This window comes from Haliotis cracherodii, unplaced genomic scaffold, assembly GCF_022045235.1.
Source record: "Haliotis cracherodii isolate W230 unplaced genomic scaffold, xgHalCrac1.p SCAF_2, whole genome shotgun sequence".
Lineage (NCBI taxonomy): Eukaryota > Metazoa > Mollusca > Gastropoda > Lepetellida > Haliotidae > Haliotis > Haliotis cracherodii.
The window spans coordinates 77,056,951-77,076,111 of record NW_027266275.1 but is presented as its reverse complement, the minus strand read 5'-3'; the positions used below and the strand labels follow the sequence as shown (position 1 = coordinate 77,076,111).

The following is a 19,161-nucleotide window of genomic DNA, read 5'->3' as shown; positions in this document are numbered from 1 at the left end:
ATTCCAGCAATATCAAGGCGGGGGACACCAGAAATGGGCTTCACACATTGTACCCATGTCGGGAAACGAACCCAGGTCTTTGAGGTAACGAGCAAAAGCTTTAACCACTGAGCTACCTAACCGCCTCTCAGCAATTTGAGCTCTTAGCTTGTTCATATGGACTATCTGGTCCCCCCTATCCACACTGTTAGGTACTATAAATCTTCTATAAATAATGTCATGATTATGTATTCTAATGTGTAGAATGTGTTGGAGCTGAAGTTGCTTAAGAAGAAAATATGAAAAATATAACAAAAAAACTTCCAAACAGTGTTGTTCAAGCAGGAGCTTCAAGCATGAAAGTTTAAAACAAGTAGCTCTTCGGAAAATGTAATTATAAGGCTTCGATCGTCAAGCTGAGCAAACTCATCAACTTGTTTCTCTCACAAGAAATCCACAAAGCTTCATGATTGTGTGTCATGTACTTAGGTATGATTGTCAGCAATGAGGTGCCCATTGTCATGGGGGACTGTTGTTTGTGACCTTTTAAGAACGTTATTTAATTTTGTAAATGCAATTATATAAATTGCTTGGTTTTGTTGTCTGGTAGCTATTAATAAATAGATGGTTAAAGCTGGAATAGTGAAGTAGATAATAAACCTTCTTTATTATTCTGTTATAGCGCATTTCGGTTCCAGATCCTTATGCTGTTGTCGAGAAAGGGCCTATACTGAAATGTTGCCATTTGTCTTCTGTCAACTTCTAAGAAAAGCCTATCAAACAATTTCTAAAAATAAACTCAGTTTATTTTTTTATGTTAATTCATTCACTATGTGTTGATAGGTGAGAAAAGTATTGTGATTATGATTAACTGAATTGAACTAAAAGGACTTTTGTTTGTGCAAAATCCCAGAACTATATTCATTTCAGAGGCTTTTGTAGTCGAGATCCAGTGAATGAATAAATCTACAAAGCTGTTAGTTCAGATGGAATTTATTACACAGGAAACTGGACTAAATAGCTCCAGCATTCTTACAGGTCTTCAATTCAAGTTTGCTGAGGCATTAAATCTCCTGCTTCTTACTGCCCGCTAGTACTCCTCACAGTCCCTATAATAACAATATAATGCTTCTTAGCAAAACAGCTTGAATACCCCAGGCTAATGCGTACGTTTTATAATTGCATATTTCAGATTTGATTGGCTGTCATAATTAGCAGAGTCGTACAAGATCTGATGAATCATATTCCCTCCCCACCCCTAGTTATGTTCAACAGCTTGTAGCGATGCTGTCATCACGCCATGCGACCTCTGTAGTGGAGTCGCTGATGCATGAGACAGTGTTGTCAACTCGTGATCCAATATACTGCGAAAGTTTGTCTCACTCTCTCATCGCGCTCGCTGTGGCTTGGTTGTTGTAGTGGAGGATCGGAAAGTGAGGCGTGATCGACACTGATACAATGCCCTCTCCGTGAGCACACCTACCTCAACAAGCTGATGCAGTCGAATTTAATTGCATGTAATTCCTGTTAACATCCAAATCTGCAACTTGACGGGTAGCTATTGATTTCCGTGGACTCCAGCGTGTTACTGCGGCACAGAGTAGTGGTCCTTACTTGGATAACCACTGTCATATTTGTGAGAGTCGGAGAGACCGCCCGCTTCATTAATTATTCAGGCCATTACCTTATCGCGGACTCCAGTATTCCTCTGGTCTGATCTGGCACTGTCCCCTGCGAGGTCCAGTTCGGCATTACTCTCTCTTGTCATAGCCCTTATGGACAATTGGATTTCATAGCAGATGTCGACATGTGGATAACATTCATCTGAGATATAGTTTGGGATGTACTGTTCTGTAGCTAGTTAGTGCATGTGTTTGTGTGTTTTTGTGCATTCCTAGGAGGGATTATTTATCCTATCTTCCAAATTGTGCAATGGGGAACAAATTACGCAAGCTGAAGAATGAGTTGGTGGGAGGGGATGAGCCGGAAGCAGACGGCAACAACTTCAGGCCGAGTTCGGAGACCTCTGCTGCTTCACCTGCTGCCTCAGGGACGACTGGGACAGCGGAGAATAAAAGTGAAGCTCCTGAAAATGCTACCTCTGAAACTAAATCTTCAACAGTTGTTGAGCCTGTTGAGACATCCTCAGAAAAACCTTCACCAACTCCCGCACCAACTCCCGCACCAACTCCCGCACCAACTGCAACACCAACTACGAAATCAACAACAACTCCTGCCCCAACTCCCGCACCAACTCAAACTGTTAATGAAACTGCCGAGAGTCCAGGACATGTGCAGGCTAAAGTGTCAGCCCAGGATCCAAAGGTATCAATTTTCTCTTAACACTTTTCTACTTTCTGACAAATGTATTAGGTTGGGGAGCAATATTATTGAGAGGTATGTCAGTTGAGATTGCCAGTGCCAGCTTTGAAGGGCTTAACCACTTTATGGAAGGATCAGCCTTCAACTGATAGGGTCACGACTGGATGTTCATGGGGTGGGGTGGGGGAGTGGGGGGTGGAGAGAACCAACAGGCAGCAGACTCATGCTCACATCTGCACTGCTCTGCTCACCTGAGAGGGGGAATTGTGAACATTCTCACTCCTTGCTTCCAAACAATCCGCTCACTCGGCCCACAGGCTTACCAAAGACCCTTTTGTCAAAACCATGCCATCTGCAGACTTAGTAAATATTGTGGTATTAGCTTGGGGGCGGCTTCCCTTTTGATTTAGGACAGAGAAGTATGCCTGCAGTTGGAGGAGTATCTAAGTGACAGATGTGGAGAATATGTGGCCTCTGACACCGTTTTACTAGCATGAGCAGGGAGTCATACCCACTGACTTCAAGCGTATGGTAGGTACTGCATGAATACAACGGCCTCCACAAGCAGTAAACAGCGGCTCGTGCTTTACATAATGTTGAATACTATTTCCCTGTGACTGTTTTGATATTTGATATCAGCGTGTCAGATTTGTCCAGCATTGTGTGCAGCTCACGGCATGTATTTTGTAGCGAGGTCGGGTCAATATGCATGCTATTAATTGATCTAAGGGCTTGCGGCAGGTGAATCCAGGCTTCAGTTTAATGTTGTTCTCCGACACAGATGATACATCATAACATCCACACTGACATGTTTTTACCGGCTGACCTTGGTAGGGGTTCACCATGTCAAGGTGAAGTAGTTACCTTGGTCATGCTTCATGTCACCCGTGAGTGAAGCCTTTTCGGGTACCGGCAGGTTAGCAATGTTCTGTCACAGTTGTTATGGATGAGTTGTGAAACTGTTAGATGTTGGGATTAGGTAGCTTTTGCTGAGGTATCGTGGTTGTCAAACATCCGTGATCTGTGAGATAGCTAGGCTATCTTTTGCCATGGTTGAATGATTAAAGTAAAACTCTTTGTGGCAGGATGTGATTTTTTTTCAGATGGTTTAATCGAACCATTCATGACAACCACTTTGTGTTTGTTATCCATTTTAATTAAGAGTTAAAAAGAGTGCATTTATTGTAATACATCTCCATTGGGAAATTTAAAAAAAAGTGAAAAGAAATGACAAAATCTATTGCATATTAACATGATAAAGACAATCGTGGTGTTGATGTTATCATTGCTCCTGCTTAAAATTAACATGTTTACAATGCTTTTAAGTCCAATGCCGAGATTATCACATTTTAGTCAGGACATCAACATGGTCGTCGACACTTTTGGAATTTATTCAATGCCTCCATGAATTATAGATTGATGTTCATCACACTAGATAGACGCATCACACTAAGTAAACAGTGGAGTCGGGAAAGTCTTTGATGTGACACGGAACCCATGATTGTTGTGTTCCACACACACTTCCAAACCCCATCACTATATTGCTGTTTGTTATCTTAGCCGTAGACTCACCAGGTATGGTGTTTGACGGTAATGGTGAGAGGATTTAGCCTGTTAACTAATGATGTAGCAAATGGGGCTGTACTCTCATGCAGCAATGTTTCAACAACTTTGCACCTACTCACGGTGTGGGAAATTATCTTTGGAGCTGTAATGGATGTAGGTACGACAAAATTAATTAACTTATGTATGTGATGATGAGCTAATTCAGACCTGAGAGGTGAGCTGTCATGATGAACCGTTTGAAGAATGGTCTGCACTTAGATATTTTTGTCCATGGAGCACCATTTTAGTTAGCAATAACAATAAGTTAACATACAGAGGTGGACTGTTGGCCAAACTAATTTATGATCATATTATCTGAAGAGTGGCCTTTGTGTATACTGTACACTAGCAGAAGAAAACTTATCGTCATACAAATTCCCCAACTGAAAATCCAAACAATACTTTTGATGATGTGGACTAGATCTATGGCACCTGTGTATGCAGAAATCACCTGTCTAAATAGTTGTGGTTCCTCTGAGGCATGTTTGGGAAAAATGAAGGAAAGGAGGTCTCACACCTGATTCATCTTTCAAGCTTTTGTATATTATTCATGGGAATTGCAAATAACCTGAAAATGTGTTAATAGATGTGTACAGACTGCCAACAGTATTATGTTGCATGTGAATTTGAAAATTTGAATCAGTTAAATTTAATTTTTGGAAAAATGTAATTTCTTTGAAAGCTAATGAGGCTAATGTGGCTAATGAGGCCAGTCTTCAGTCCAATTAGCTGTTGAAGTATTTCAAGAAGCAAGAGTAGGTTCTGAGATGAGCATGCTGATTGTTTCTGAAATGCCAGTTTGTTTTTCATCTTGTTTCCATGTTCATCATTCACCAGTTTCATTCAACAACAAAATAAATTGTATAATTTATTTTTCCATGAATATTTATACTGTGGAGCAAAATATGAAAAAATCTTGGAAATGAAGTGTCCAATATTCATCCCCCTGTTTTCCTTTGCCTCCGTATGAATACATGTATATTTGCTGCTGTTGCAGTGTTCTGTGTGTTAGCTAAACGTAGACGTTATGTTTCGTATAATTACATTTCCATGGCGGAACCTAAACACCATTGATGTCCAGACGGACAACACGGCCTGTGCACCTGATGGACAAACACAACATGTAAATGTTTGATTTGGCGCTTGTATAAAAAGTTTGGATTTCTTAGGTGTAGTGGCAGATCTGTCTTGAAACCAAACCATAGTAATATAAAAGGCAAAGATACAAAAACACACAATATTTGTCTTTGACTGGAAGGTGGATGAAACGTCTGCGTTGTACATATGCTGTGTAATTGTCAGATCTGTGTCAGGTGGGTTTGAGGGCCTCACTGTGTAAACAGTCAGTACACAAGTCTGGGGACACTGATTGTAATGATTCCTTTATCAAACATGGCCTGAGATTATTTTATGTTTTTTCTACTCAAAACCAAGCAATTGAATTATCGTAAGCATTGTATTGATCAAGATGGTGGTTGTTGTGGAAATGTATTTTCCTGTGAGGAAAACAGATTGTAATAGTGCACTTGTTGTGAATGTTATCATCTTCTGTGGTTGTGTTTCAGCCATGTTCATTTAAAGATTATTGTAGTCATTGACTCCCTGCCCAAATACTTATGTCCCATGAAGATCCGGGTTAGAATTGGTGGTCAGCAACCCATGCTTGTTGTCAGAATCAACTGTCGTGTTAGTTAGACTCCCTCCTGGTTGATGCATGTCATCGTTTCCCAATAACATGGATTGATGCGAATGATTTCAATCACTCGTTTGTCTGGTCCGGACTAAATTATTACACACCGCCATCATATAGTGACATCAAACAGTCAACCAAATCCTTTTTGTGAAAGTTGACCATATTTTGGATGATTATGAAATAACAAATATAACAAGGTGTGGGAGACTGTCGCCTAGTTCTCCATAATGGCAAGGTCAATGGTTTTCTTGTCAGATAATGACAATTTATGAAGAACATTTAGTGTGACTAACCTTTGCTAATAGGAACTCAATTACTCTAGAATGCTGATGTGGATATCTGCTGACATGTTCATCAGTGAATTAGGTTGATTAAAGCATTTCACAAAAAACAAGAAATGTCTCAAGAGTAATATTATGTATACTGAACAAAAAAAGTTCGGGATCATGAATGTTTTTTGATATCCCTCAAAATGTTCATAGTCCCTAACTCTTTTGTTCAGTATGTATCGAGTATGTTTTGCGAATCAATGCTATTCCAACTTTATCACAGCAGTATATACAGTAAATAATCAAATCTTGGACAGATAAGACTGTGGTTGATAGCATGATGTATCTAGGTATCCTTCAGTGAGTGAGTATAGTTTTACGCCACTTTTTGCAATATTCCAGCAATATCATGGCGGGGGACACCAGAAATGGGCTTCACACATTGTACCCATGTCGGGAATCGAACCCGGGTCTTCTGCGTGACGCAGCGAACGCTTTAACCACTAGGCTACCCGACCGCCCCAGGTATCCTTCAGACTAGTAGAACATTCTTGTTTCCATCAGTTTGCCAGTGTTTTATCATTATTGCTGTGGGTACATGGGGCCAGGTCGTCTACAGTGACACAGTTCACTCCATAGACTTGTTTTCCTCGGACGTGCCAGACGCTACGATCGTGGGTTGAAAACCGTGGTAGCCCTGATTATGTTTCTTGGTTTCTTGGTTTAATGTATCATCACCATACCTGTTGTCATGGGTTACACAAAAGCCGTAAATGTCTAATAGTTGCATCATTTTGGGCTTTACTCTTACATTAGACTGACACACCAAGATATGACTGTTCAAAGTGATCTTAAACTAAACTCACTCAATCATTATTTGTGTGGGGCCGATGGGGTAGCCTAGTGGTTAAAGCGTTTTCTCATCATGCAAAGGTCCGAGTTCGATTCCCCATATGGGTACAATTTATGAAGCCCATTGCTGGTGTCCTCCGTCGTGATATTGCTGGAATATCGCTGATTGTGGCGTAAAACCAAACTCATTCCATATTTGTGTCTGCCTGTTGCATGCTACCAACATGTTAGTGTTACTGGACCACCTCCGTGGTGGTAGAGCGTCTGCCCGGAGAGCGGAAGGTCCGGGGTTCGATCCCCGGCCACGTCATACCAAAAGACGTTAAAAGATGGTACTTGATGTTACCCTGTCTGGCGCTCCGCATTAAGGGACTAAAGCAGAGACTGGTCGGGTCGTAGTCAGTATACTGTGTCTGAGTGGGGTATTCATGTTAAACTGCGGCATGGTATCTCAGTGGGCTAGCACTATAAATCGGCATCAGTCCAGACTAGTACATGCAGCCACATACACCGTCACACACATGCATTCACGTCTTTATATAAGTGCAATAATCTTAGACGCGACGTTAAACCCAATTTCACCTCACCTCACCTGTTAGTGTTGCTCCTGATATCAACCACCTTATATTTGTTACAGGACAATAGTATTCAACAATCAGTCACTTACTGACAGTCACTGATTTTTCTAGTGTCAAATGCATTTAGAACAGTTACAGCAACTTTTGATAGGACATTTTGTTTGACAAAAAGTAATGTTTAATCGATAAATTTTGCTGTTAAAATTACATTGGGTTACAATTACCATCAGTATAAGAATGTCAGCACTTCCTGCTTGAATCAATCAACAAACATTTAGAACAAACACAGGGAAGTCCTTTCTGCTGAGAACCCAGAGAATCCAACAATGGAACTTCAGAACAATAGATAACAAAATAAATTACTATGGTCTTTTGTTACACTGGACAACAAGGAATATTGATCAGCACCTGATTCCATGCAACGAAAGGAGCCATCTGTTTATTGTCTGGTATAACATTGCTAAAGCTAATGGTGAACTCCTTGTGTGTGTTAGTATAATCCTTTCTTGAACTCCGTAAATCTGAGATTATATGATTATGTTTGTTCAGTATCAGGAAGAATTGTTGATCATGATGTAAGTAGAATTGACTAAAAAAAATATTCCATCTGGGTCTGAATTGGCTTGATGTGAAAGGCTCTTGTGTGATAATGTTGCTGGGCTCTAGTTGCAGAAACAAATAATGGTCTTGTAGATATTTGATTTTGAAACGGACTTTAAATAGCCATTTTACCATAATATTATTTGGAAGGTTTATTTTGGAACTGACATTGATGAATGAACCCCACTTTTGTTATTTTTGGTATGTAAGTATTATGCAAACAAAAGATCAGGTTGATTGGGGCATGGTGTTCCAGAAAGGCTTGTCATGCCCTCGGCCAGTACTTGAGACACGACAATATGTTGTTCTGAAAAGAGCCTCGTGAAAAACTTTACATCTGAGCTTTGCAGTATGGCTATTAATTGGCCATTTTCTTTCAAAATGTATTGAAATTTGTCATAGGTGTAGTACCCTGTACGTTCCATTTTCTGCATTTTTATGAATTTTAACCTTTATTCAAACTTTACAGCATAAAAGTTGGTATCATCAAAGTGAAAATGCTGCAAGTGGCAATAAATTTGAAGTAGGTGCAAAATTATTGTTGCTCCTACCATTTTGTGTTCAAAAGCCTTTTTTCCATTGCACCTCAATGTGTGCAGATAATGTGATGGAACATGGTGGCAGGTCACATTATGGCGGTCTTGGAAAGGTTTTTCAAATTTTGTACCTTCTCTGATTTTTGGACCACTTAGAAGGTACATGAACCTGTGAGCCCTGGTTAGAGATGAAGCTAGAATTTGACATGGGGGTTCTTATTACGAGTGAGTGAGTGAGTGAGTTAGTGAGTTTGGTTTTAAGCCGCTTTTAGCAATATTTCAGCAATATCACAGCGGGGGACACCAGAAATGGGTTTCACAAATTGTACCCATGTTGGGAATCAACCCCAGGTCTTCGGCGCAACGAGTGAATGCTTTAACCACTAGGCTACCCAACCGCCCCTCATTATTACGAAGAAGCCTTTTCAATGTGATTTTACTGTATGTTTTGTTTCTTTATATTCAAAAAGGTAAACATGACAAAAGTTTTTTTAATTATATTCTTAAGCACTATATTGTTAAGAACTGCTGAGCACCTGGCTTATACTTTCATGTGAATGTAATGACTATCCTAAGATCCAAGTTTGTATGCATCACTATTTGCGCACAGCATTGTTGTCCTAAACAATGTTGCAAAAATACTCTTTCTTTCCTCCAATATCTTTTGCACAGATATTTCAATAACTCTATAAATGTTTGTAGCGAAATGAGACCGAAGTATATTCAGTGTTTTAGTTCATGAGGCTGGTGAGCTACAGAGCTATGTGGGTCTATTGTTATTTTTTTTCTAGTATTGTAAAAGGGCTGACATTAAAATGCGTCAATTATTTCGTCTTCATCCAAATAGTCAGCTAATTGTAGTAACTGTTAATCACACCCTAAATTGGTGGTATCAAGTAGCAAAAATGCACCTAATATTCCGTCGGCATCAAGAGGTTCTCTTATAATGATTAGATAACATGAAATGTTAAATTTATCAATAGCTTGATTTTAAAAAGCCGGCTTTTGCACGTTTCCAACTCAGAAAAGATAATAATACCCGTTTGCGAAATTGATAGGAAAACATTGCTACTTTACAAAAGGGTTAATTTGTATCCCTGGAGATTAATGTACCTGGTAATGTACTGCTATGAGACAGAGAGTAGGCGCCTTTGATAGGAAGCTTTAGATGGTATCATTCCTGTGTCTTTCTAGTTACACTTCCCAGGTGACATTTCGACTAAATTTACAGATGAGAAACACAATGAAATCTGATGCTGTGAAGGACTCCCTCCTGAGAATATTGTTGAAGAATTGTTGAATGCAACATCAGTGTCTGGATCTGTTTGACTTAAAGTCACAGTGACATCTCAGAAAAGAATTCCATATCAGTTTACATTGCAATGTCTTAGAATACATTCCATATCTGCCAGCCGTTAATTATTGAACTTTTGATGTCATCACTACATTCCTGTGGTGACTATGGTTTCTGGGGAGGTGTCACATGTCAGATAGCTATCTGTCAATGAGTGCTATTTTTCATTGCTAATCATTTGATGACCTGTTGATGGTCTGTTTGTCATAATGCTGAGTATTTATCTGAATGTTAGATCATTATTATGGGTCGGCCATCATTATCTGTCATCAGTAGTTAATTATTTAACACAGCCTGCTTAATTGCTGTTTCATGATTTTTTAATGCATAAAATCCCGTTATGAAAACTGAATAATTTTGTGTGTGTGTCTCTTTGAAGTTTAAATGTTACACATGGTATTATCTGAGTTGACTTGGGGAATCTATATATTTTTGTTCTTTGATTCAAATAGTGTGGTATTCTTTTGGTCAACTGACAAAAGTATGCACTATGTTATCCTGTAGAAGTCCCTGTAGTCCTGCACCATGACTTTGGAATATATGTATTTTATGAAAGCACTACCAATCTAGCTTATGTTTGTTTGTTTGTTAGTTGTTTAACGCCACAATAATGAAGATGAAAACGAGGAACTAAAACTATTTACTTTCCCCTTTCGATGTCAGAAGTTAGGAAACATGTTGACAGAAAACAACAAATTAGATGGTTCCAAGTACCTGGATTGAAAAACATATTGTCAGTTGGTAGCTAATAGTGATATTGTTTGAAATCTTAAAAAAGCAAATCCAGGAGAAAAACATGTCAATACAACTGTACAAAACAGCCACTACCAGTGGTCTGTGTAGCTTATATAGAGTGTATAAACATGACTCATGAGTGTGTGTATACATCGTACAATAAGAGATGTTGAAAAGGCAAATAGTTTCCTAGGTATTCATGTGATATTTTCACTGTCATGCACATGAGATACATACTTCAAAGCACAGCATTGGGGAGACTACAACATATTGTCAATGAACTCTTTTATTACACAATCCATTTCTATCTTCCACAGAATTGTTTTCCTGATGCTGACTTCATGGACTTGCTTTTTCATAAGCTAGTTGACCCATGAAGATCCGTGGTAGAATAGGTCTTCAGCAACCCATGCTTGCCGTAAAAGGCGACTGTGCTTGTAAGAGGCGACTAACGGGATCGGCTGGTCAGGCTCACTGACTTGGTTGAATCATGTCATCGTATCCCAATTGCATGGATCGATGCTCATGATGTCAATCATTGGATTGTCTGGTCCAGACTTGATTATTTACAGACTGCCGCCATATAGCTGGAATATTATTGAGTGCAGTGTTATACAACAAACAAACATGATTATGAATTAATTATTATGTGACATGCCGTTGTGACATCATACAGTGCCTGACAGCTGACATTTATACGATTTCCTCAACAGCACCTGGCCAATCAGATAGCTCTATTTTGAGGAGTGATTTAAGATAATGATCTGTACAGACCTGTTTCATCGTTTACAATCTTTATTTGCTTGTCACAATTCAAGTCTCTAATGCATGGACCTTTGTCGACTATTCCTGTGTCATCCTCTATGTGAACATGAATATGTTTGAAATCGACAGGGTTAGGGTAGAGATGGACACTGGGGTTAGAGGTCCCTGAAGACTGAAGCAAATATGTCTTATCATAGCTCCGATGTACGTATTGACATAAGTCTCAAACAATGCTATTTCCGTGCAGAGATCATGCATTACGGAAGGTTAGGCAAGATTATGAATTAAAAAAATCCTTGCCTGACAATTTGTCTGTGTATTGACAGAGCGCCTGTGAGAGGGCCATGAGCCCTGGTTCCATCACACTACATTGCTCCCTCTGTAGGTGAGAGTAAGTACAGGTGGAGTGCTGTGTATATTTGTTCTGGAGAAGATCTCCACGTGGTGAAAGCAGCACCGGTCACTGAACACCCATGCCAGGTTTGCTAGCATTGTGAGGCAACTGTCGTATAAACCATCACAGCTAACATCTGTTGCTGAAGCCCATCTGGCCATTGCAAAATACTGGCATATCTGTGTCCTATTTTCATAGAAAATTGATACAATTTGACAAAGCATTGAGACGTGTTAGGCAAGGAACTATTTTCTAGCCTGCTGCTTGATGTCTGTGTCCTGCAAGGTCTGTATGATTGGCTTAACCTGAAAGTTGTACAAAATTCTTGTTGTCTTAATGTATAGTTGTGGGTGGAGTGTATGAATGTTTGGAGTTAATTTGTCTAAAGTGTCCTATTGGCATGGAGTAGATGGGATTGAAGTGCACCATCACCACGTTTTTATCTAGTGAATTATCCCACATTTCTCTTTGTCTTTTAAACTTTGGCAACTACCTGGCTACCAGTCATACCAGGTTTTGTTCAGAAAGGCAGTTCTATGTGTTTTGTTGGGGTCTTTAAAATTGTCATGTAGATATTGATAAACCATTGTTTCTATGACAACCATATACACACATGCAGTGTTTACTTCCATGCGATGAAGGTAATGATGGCTGTAGACATTTGTACAGACCAGAAACTCTTGCTGCAGTTAAAGGTCACTGTGTCAGTGTTGGAGGCGGATGCAGGGTTTTAACTTTGCATGGGTAAAAGCATCCTGAGAGAGTTAGAGACCAGTCTGTGATTTTAGCCTCAAAAGTCCATAGCCCGAATCTTGTAAAATTTCTTTCAGTCTAGTAAGCTCTGCTAGTAGAAGTCCCTACATTAAAACTAATAGCTACTGAAAATGGTCTGGCTGTGTCATGTTTTTCACAAGGTGAAGTAAAACCACAAGTCTATGTTTTCACCCAAAATCTTTTGCCCATTCAATAACACATATCAAGAGTTAGTATGGAATGTTTCATGTGGGCTCAGATCCTTTGAAAGGGAGAAAGTTCACTCTACTTTGTTTTGTTTCCAAGTGTATTTCGTTGTTTGTTTTTCTCTTGACAAATGGAGTTACTTGAGCCTTCTGTTGCTCTGAGAAACCTTGCAGTGTAATGGAGACAAACCACTCAAGACACGATATTAACACACTGCAAACTTTGTGAGTGTCATTCTTTTGTACTGAAATCAAATAAGGATATCCATCAAACAATAAAATGGCCGTGTATTTGGAAGTATTGCTATATAGATTTTGATTGAGATAATTTAGTGAATTTTGCTAAAAATCCAATTATTTTGATTTTTATATTAAAAGAGAAATGGGACCACTGAGTGTGATACATTAGTATCCTACTTGGCTTGTTTGGGGCTCATGGTAGAGTTCCGTGGTCAGAAGTGTAGTTGGGTAGCCCAGTGGTTAAAGTGTTTGCTCATCACATCGATGAACCAGGTTCGAATTCCCAGATAGGTGTGAAGCCCATTTCTGGTGTCACAGGCCATGACCTAAGAGGGATATTGCGGTGTTAAACCCGACTCGCTCACTCATTCACTCAGTGTCAGAGGTTTTGTTTGAGAGGCAACCAAGTGAGTGAGTGAATGTTATTTAATGCCACTCTCAGTAATATTTTAGTTATATCAGGGTAGCCTGTAGTTATTGAAGTCTGGATCAGGCAAACCAACGAGTGAAACTAGGAGCAATGATCCGCACCACTTGGGGCACGTCAACATCCAATCAGGTGCAGAGCCAGATTGTTCTTATCCATTTTGTCGACTCTTCTCTGGGATTGTCACTTGAATCTACCCTCTGTGATATTGTGTAACTCTGTTATTGTCACATGAATCTACCCTCTGTGATATTGTGTAACTCTGGGATTGTCACATGAATCTACCCTCTGTGATATTGTGTAACTCTGGGATTGTCACATGAATCTACCCTCTGTGATATTGTGTAACTCTGGGATTGTCACATGAATCTACCCTCTGTGATATTGTGTAACTCTGGTATTGTCACATGAATCTACCCTCTGTGATATTGTGTAACTCTGGGATTGTCACATGATACTACCCTCTGTGATATTGTGTAACTCTGGGATTGTCACATGAATCTACCCTCTGTGATATTGTGTAACTCTGGTATTGTCACATGAATCTACCCTCTGTGATATTGTGTAACTCTGGGATTGTCACATGAATCTACCCTCTGTGATATTGTGTAACTCTGGGATTGTCACATGAATCTACCCTCTGTGATATTGTGTAACTCTGGTATTGTCACATGAATCTACCCTCTGTGATATTGTGTAACTCTGGGATTGTCACATGATACTACCCTCTGTGATATTGTGTAACTCTGGGATTGTCACATGAATCTACCCTCTGTGATATTGTGTAACTCTGGGATTGTCACATGAATCTACCCTCTGTGATATTGTGTAACTCTGGGATTGTCACATGAATCTACCCTCTGTGATATTGTGTAACTCTGGGATTGTCACTTGAATCTACCCTCTGTGATATTGTGTAACTCTGGTATTGTCACTTGAATCTACCCTCTGTGATATTGTGTAACTCTGGTATTGTCACATGAATCTACCCTCTGTGATATTGTGTAACTCTGGTATTGTCACATGAATCTACCCTCTGTGATATTGTGTAACTCTGGTATTGTCACATGAATCTACCCTCTGTGATATTGTGTAACTCTGTGATATTGTGTAACTCTGGTATTGTCACTTGAATCTACCCTCTGTGATATTGTGTAACTCTGGTATTGTCACGTGAATCTACCCTCTGTGATATTGTGTAACTCTGGTATTGTCACATGAATCTACCCTCTGTGATATTGTGTAACTCTGGTATTGTCACATGAATCTACCCTCTGTGATATTGTGTAAGCTATGTTGTGTCATGGTGTGGATGTACACAGTGCACTGTCAACAAAGCATGAGCTTCTTCATCAAGCACTACTTCGCAAATGTGTCAACATCAGTCTGGTTTTAAGAAGTTTGAGTGGTGTGCTGAAAATGGCTATTGAACCTAATGCCAGCATGTTCAATAAACATTGGGGATCAATCAAGATTTTGAGTTTGAAAGTATTGAAAAGTTACATTGCAAATACGGCATGTTCTAAATTCAACACTTACGAGTCCAAAATAAAAGTATATAGTGATCTATAGATATACATGTGCATCACAGCGGCTAAAATGGGCTATTGATTTGTCAAATGGGACAAGCTATGGATTTATCGCAACCCCAACCTCCATTATGAGATTGTCAGGCTTATTGTTACTGCTTGAATACAGGACTTAAATCATAGCCGTCATGATTGTCTCATAACTTTATGCCGCGATGACACTGGCGTCCTGACACCTGTCTTGATTGATTTAATGACTTTCTCAGAAGAATTCAATGTGCTAGTATACTCCAGAAGAATAAGGATTTGAGAAATTCCGCTGGAGTCTTAACTGTTTTAGGTTCTTATAAGGTTGAGTGGATTGATTTCCACGACTCTGAAGTGAAATCTGCTCTTGATGTGAATATTTCAAAACTGAACATGCCAGCAATACAGTTCGTAGTAGATCTTCATGTCCATTCAAGTACAAGATGTTTTCATGAGAAACAGCATTGCCATGGCAACCCTGCATAAGCTGCATGGGGAACTTCATTAAACCAGTCTTTTTCTGTTATTGGATCTCCATATGTTATCATTGTCATCTTCTGTCTCGTATGTGAGTATTGGTTGAGATATTAATTAAAACATTGAATTTATAAGGATGGAAAGCTGTGGCATGACCTTGCTGAATGTATGGTAGACTTCACATTGCAACATCCCCGTCAAGTGTTTAAAACTAAGCACGTCACCAAACTTCCGTTGAAAGTTACTATTGAGTTGGGTTCTTGTACAGTAAATTATAGTTATACCGAACTCAAAGGGACCACCCATTTTAGTTTGTAATAACCGTAGTTCGTTATAAGCATATATACAGCATATATGCAACACATGGCCGGGGCTAACAAGTAAGTTCGTTATATCGATCAGTTCGTTATAAAGTGTTTGTTATAACTGTAGTTTACTGTATTCCAGCATGAAGGCAGCTCACTTCCAGGACCTCAGGACCACCATGATTACTCTGCAATCCCCCTGGTGATCATCTTCCTGTGGCAAGGGAGTTAACTGTCTGTTAAAGTCCTGTCCGATTTAGACTGGAATCTCTGGGCTCAATTGTAGCGCCGCCAGTGGTTAAAACGAGATACGTCCCTTCTATATCCCTTTTTTGTCCAATCAGATTCCAACTCATATCACTTGCATTTGGTTCAACCAAAATGGCAGCACCCAGTCAAGACGATATGATGGATAATCAAGTTCCATATTGTAATAAAACGGGGCTTACTTCGTGAAGTTCATCAAATCACGTGAGCTCCTTGATTCAAAACATGCAAAGATTTGGAAAATATCTCTTGACGCTAAGTTGACAGTACACATGTTTGGCAAATCCTGCAATCAACCGAAAACTACATGGCAGTTTATGAACCGGATGTCAAACTCGTTAGTCCAGCCAAAATATAACTCCATAATTCCAGCCAAGTTAGGCAAGGGTGGAAACTGGATTTGTGTAGACAGTTTACTCCCTTGCCTCAGGAAGATGGCTGGTGATGAGATCAGGGATTTATCTATCCCTACTAATAGGCTGATATTTGGCCCCCAATCTACAGCAAATGTCAGTCATACTTCCCGATTCATGTCATGTTTAAAACTGTGTGATTGACTTGGTTGACTTGTATTTCACTGATAAAAGGCCCAATAGATAAGGAGAATTTTTTATGCATTGCACAACATGGCATGCGATGTTAATTATTTTAAATGAATATTTAAAAATAGCAAGTTTGAACCTTTATTTCACTCAGTTTACCTCCCTAGATAAATCCCTGAAGAATATGTCGCGTTTGATGGTCCTCTGAGTGTTTGCTCATCTGGACCCACTTGCACAAAGCAATCTTAGCGCTAAGATGATCTTAACTCCTATACTTTAACATAGACCTACAATAGTCTTAGCACTAAGATCGTTTTGTGCAAGTGGGTCCTGGACTTCGATAGGTCTGGGGTCATTTCTTTATTAGGTCACGGACGCTTGTTTTCCCCAACTGTAATGGGACTGTGTTATTGCAAGAAACTTTGTAAGCATATACTTACTGGCTACAGGAAATGAGCTCATGAAAAAAACAAGAGGTTTGCACAATCCCAGGAAGATATGTCTGGCACAATGATTGCCTATGTCTAGCCGACTAGTTTTAGCACCATTACTGATAAATGACAGGGTGTTCGAATGGATTCCAGAATATATGGCTAAACTATCATTTCCTCGAGGAACTTTGTCCCAGAAGAATGCAGCAAAATTGCTGTTATGGAGTTAATGTTAGAAACTAGAACGCAGATAGCCCTGAAACCAACTACTTTGATCTATATCTGTGAAAAGAGCAATGCTAAAAACGGGTGACCATTCAGGCTGAGAAGTTGTTAACCTGTGGTGATTCCAGGTTGGCATAGATCCCCAGTACCTCATGATCTACTGACAGCAGTCGTAGCCTAGTGGATAAAGCACAGGCATGCAAACACGTACAGCATAGTTCCCCAGTACCTCATGATCTACTGACTGCAGTCGTAGCCTAGTTGATAAAGCACAGGCATGCAAACACGTACAGCATAGATCCCCAGTACCTCATGATCTACTGACTGCAGTCGTAGCCTAGTGGATAAAGCACAGGCATGCAAACACGTACAGCATAGATCCCCAGTACCTCATGATCTACTGACTGCAGTCGTAGCCTAGTTGATAAAGCACATGCATGCAAACACGTACAGCATAGATCCCCATGGCCTAGTGGATACAGTGCACACACGCTGTATGCCGCACCGCCCCACCCCACCCCATCCCACCCCACCCCACCCACCAGACCAGACCAGACATCAGGTCGGCCAGACCCCATTTGTTACCCACTGCTGTGATATAGCTGGAATATTGCTGTCTGCTGCATAAAGAAACACTCACTCATTCACCCAACCCGAAAGTGTTTTTATAGGACCAAACATAATTTCAACCACTAGTTTTTGGCAACAATTCACCTTCCCAAATATTCATGTCAGCCACTTTGTACTCTTCTGCCATGTTAATTTCATTTTCAACAGAAATTCATTGATTTAGGAATAGTAGATTTTACAGTATGCTAATCCTTCCATAATTATAGGTTCATTAAAGTGCATCAGTCATGGCGACCAGCATGAGAATCAATATAGCCGCGTGTATGGTTGGCTGTACATCAGATTAGAGGAAGTAGCGTATCTCCTGTTATCTTGTACCGCAACTTGTATCTCACGCTGAATTTGAGACGGGATGTGAGAACTTGATCTCACTACAGAATTATCACTGTCAAATCACACGATAACTAAATCCATCAACTTCCCATGACAATCTACCTGACTTCCTTTACTTTTAAAGGGTAAAATTGTTGCTTGAGGAATATTTTTAGTTTTCCTTTGTTTTTCTTTAATTGAAATAGTGTACAGAGCATACTCACTTTTGTTTTCTGCTTGCCAAATGACACACTGCTTTGTTTTCAAGAGTCTTTGATTGCTGCTTAATATGTCCTTGTCATGTTTCCCACTCTCCACTGTGTTTCACATGCCATTGCAGATCGCTGTGCAGATTTGCGTCCCTTGGGCATGCCAGAAACCTATGATTGTGGGTTCGAATCCCGGTTCACCCCGATTATGTTTCTAGGTTTGTCAGCAGCATACCCGTACTCGTGGGTTTCACCGAAGTGGTAAACGTCTGAGACTTGCATCACTTCGGGCTTTCCTCCCACATTAAGCTGACACGCCGTGATATAACTGGATTAATGTTAAAATCGGCGTTAAACCCAACTCACTCACACTCACTCACATGACATTGTAAACAACAATCTAGTGAAAACAAAATACATTGTGCACATTCTTCATCCAACATTGGTTATTGATTCAGACACAAATTATTTTCGGCCTGTTGACCGTGTCGCCATCGTAGGTCTGGAATTGTAATTAAGTTTGTCCAATTTGTGCTGAGGTATATACACATGCAATAAATTAAGCATGCCACATTCTGATAGTTTCAGCCAGGTTGAGGCATTGCACAAGACTGACTGTCACCATTCTGTGAAACCACCTCTTCACTATTCATTATCTATATTCTCAAAATTCTTTCAGGTACAGTTTCAATAGGGCTTCGAAAGTTAAATATCTCTATGATGGGTAATTTGACTCAAATCTATTTTTTGTACCAATTTTAATGGTCTTTGAATGTATCAATATTAAGCCTATTATCATTTAATCATGATCATTTCGTTCCTCAAAAGAAACGATGGGAAAGAAAAGAGAACTCAGCTGAGTTGATTAACCATGGCTCCGAAAATGTTCAGTAAGAAAC

At 39.8% G+C, this 19,161-nt stretch overlaps 1 protein-coding gene across 2 annotated transcripts in view; it reads left to right on the top strand.

Moving 5' to 3' along the window:
• Window positions 1-19,161, top strand: part of LOC139468537 (cAMP-dependent protein kinase regulatory subunit) — a 181,152-nt gene that overhangs the window by 45,424 nt on the left and 116,567 nt on the right. Inside the window, exon 1 of one of the 2 annotated variants that reach the window (XM_071250573.1) lies at window positions 1,361-2,304. The exons of the other annotated variant lie outside the window; for it this stretch is intronic. Within the exon in view, the coding sequence (XP_071106674.1) occupies window positions 1,912-2,304 (393 nt within the window). The 5' untranslated portion in view covers window positions 1,361-1,911. Of the gene's footprint in view, window positions 1-1,360; window positions 2,305-19,161 lie in introns of those variants that run through there. 2 annotated transcript variants of the gene reach the window in all.